Below are 2,480 nucleotides of genomic sequence, written 5' to 3' on the forward strand. Positions count from 1 at the left end.
TCGGCGCCGAATTCCATGAGGAGGTCGATAGCGCCGATTCCGTTGGTCTGGAAGCATCCGAGTAGAGGGACTTCGCCGTAGCGGTTACGCTGATTAGGATCTGACCCAGATTCCAGAAGGACCCGAGCTATGTCGAGTTTTGCCATGTGGTTCATGGTTCCGTGGGATAGGGCGGTGCATCCAGTGATATCTGGAAGGTCTACAGGCGCGCCGCGAGATATGAGATATTTGAGGACGCCGATATGCTGGGGATTGGCTGTTTGCAAGCGTTGCGCGCCGGACAAGATGGTGAGATACCCAAACCTGTATGGCGTCTCTGTACCTTCGAGGGAGGGGGTGTCTCCAGATTCGACTTCATGAATTGACAGTCCAGTAACTGAGGAGACTTGATGGATGTGTCAAGCTCACCTTGACGACTCTGAGGTAGTCTCCCAGGTAGCAGCATAGTCCGAAATAAGTGAGCTTTTGAGGGTCAAAGGAGGTGGATATGTCGTTATAAAGTACTCGAAGAGTTTCGCCGCCCACTTCGAAGGATAGGTAGCCAGGCTGGTCCAGGATGTTGCGCATCTGTTTGGTTACTGAGAGTCCGCCGTTGCCGTCTCCTTGGTGGGTAGACATTGTCGGAGTGATGATAACATGAGATGGGGGCATCCTGAAGATGATTCTGCCATCAAAGCCTGTCAAGGCGAGTAGAATAGGTGAGAGACGGAAGCGTTATTTTCTTTGTCAGCTTTTCAAATTCGAACGACTCAGGCTCTCTGTAACACATCGAACGACGTCGACCCTCTTACCACTTCTAATTCACCCGTTATCTTGCTATACCCCTTTTTCGACATTACGCTCAGCAAATTACTTGATATCTTATCTTACTCACCGTATCCTTCCCGGTTCCCTCCATATTTGATTTCTCTACGAGTATATAAACCCTCCTTGTGTTAGATTAGACGACTTTTTCTCGAATCGAAGTGTCGCTTACCTGGTCTTTGCTTCGCTCGACTAGGGGTCCTCGCGTGACGAAACCGTGACGTGTCTCGCTTTCGTTACACTCTCCTTAACGTTGACTGCGTCGTTGTATTTAATATTCCTCAGTACGATGCCTCAGCAACTTTTGCATAAAGCAACTTTCTCTCTGGTCTGTCTTGATCCTAATTTTACAGTGCAGGAACTGGTGTCATCACTTAGCAGTGTTGGCGAAGCAGCTGGAGTCAGGATTACATGCGCCAAAGACAGGATCGAAAGTCTCTTGGGGAGCATTATCAATTTAACTAAGAATGCAAAATGTTGCCCCTCACCCCATCTTCTGTGTCCTTTACTTCAAAGCAGACATTTTTTCAAGTCACAACACACATCGTAAACATAGTCGAAACACATGCCAAGGTATTCTGTCGATTGGATTATGCTGCGAATGTTGCAAGGGTAAGCTCTCCGTTTACTCTTCATAATTTGTGTCCAACGTATTGTCCAGATTTGGCCTCGTAGCGACTATTGACTAGACCATCGAGGACTCGGACTGCGACAAGATACATACGACCAGTATTTGCGACTGTGACGGGACTTTGCATGCGAGACGAGATCCAGACGATGCTAGAGAATGACTGCTTGGGCCTTCCCAAAGGTCGTGAGTACGGCCCCGAACTCTTCTAACTTAATTTATTAGAATATCGAAGATAATCGAACACACGACAAGTAGATGCTCAGGCTGACACCTTCAGATGATAGGGTCGCTCAGATAATGTGCTGAAACAAAATCGTGCCCAGGGCAGTGAAGGCACGACGCCGTTTCATTTCCGACCTTTTACCAGTGCGTTTCGTTGTATCAGTTCAGAATGTGAGCATCACGCAATTGCTTTCAAACTACAGTGCCTGAGAACTTGCAGTTCACCGTTCAGTTCCATCAAGGTCCCCATAGTACTTTGGCTGATTCCGTTCCACTACAAGACGATGAATCCGAACATCATTTCCTCCCTTTCTTCAGTTAGGCTTGATTCGAGCCTGGCTTTCTTGCACTGCTATTATTGCTATTGCGCCTTGGAAGCGCGATGCACTGTCTACAACGCGTTCTCACCCCCGCTCGCCAACGAGCGTTTTTCTACCCACCATCTCGTCTTTTACACTCAGGCACATGCTGAAGGAGCTTAAGTGACCGCGATAGAGGCAGAGGACTGACCAACTTCCCCGCCAACGATAATCGACCGGCAGTGCAAGTTAAGAGAATAACCAATCAAGGCATTCAGCTGGTCGACTTCGGCATGCATTTTCTAGAAGGATAGGTGTTTCCATGGGATGTGCCAAAGACTTTGTGGCAGGGATAGAGGAAGGAACACCTGGAAAATTTTGACCTTGTTTCGCCCAGACCCTGTTCTTTTTTGGTCTTGTTCTCTAGATTATGTCCTAATATTTAGTAGAAATATTACTTCTCGGGACAGGTACGCGATTAGTGCAACCACCGCTATTCATTCAGACATACATAAGCCAATTGG

At 47.7% G+C, this 2,480-nt stretch overlaps 1 protein-coding gene across 1 annotated transcript; it reads right to left on the reverse strand.

The window, feature by feature from the left end:
• Positions 1 to 199: 199 nt before the first annotated feature.
• BT62DRAFT_1014369 (uncharacterized protein) lies at positions 200 to 618 on the reverse strand (the record flags this gene model as incomplete). The annotated part of the gene is made up of 2 exons (XM_043178204.1): positions 200 to 352; positions 409 to 618. 2 exons carry the CDS (start codon positions 616 to 618, stop codon positions 200 to 202), a joined length of 363 nt encoding a protein of 120 aa, XP_043032611.1.
• Between the last annotated feature and the right edge of the window lie 1,862 nt (positions 619 to 2,480).

This window comes from Guyanagaster necrorhizus (genome assembly GCF_019112545.1).
Source record: "Guyanagaster necrorhizus MCA 3950 unplaced genomic scaffold BT62scaffold_105, whole genome shotgun sequence".
Lineage (NCBI taxonomy): Eukaryota > Fungi > Basidiomycota > Agaricomycetes > Agaricales > Physalacriaceae > Guyanagaster > Guyanagaster necrorhizus.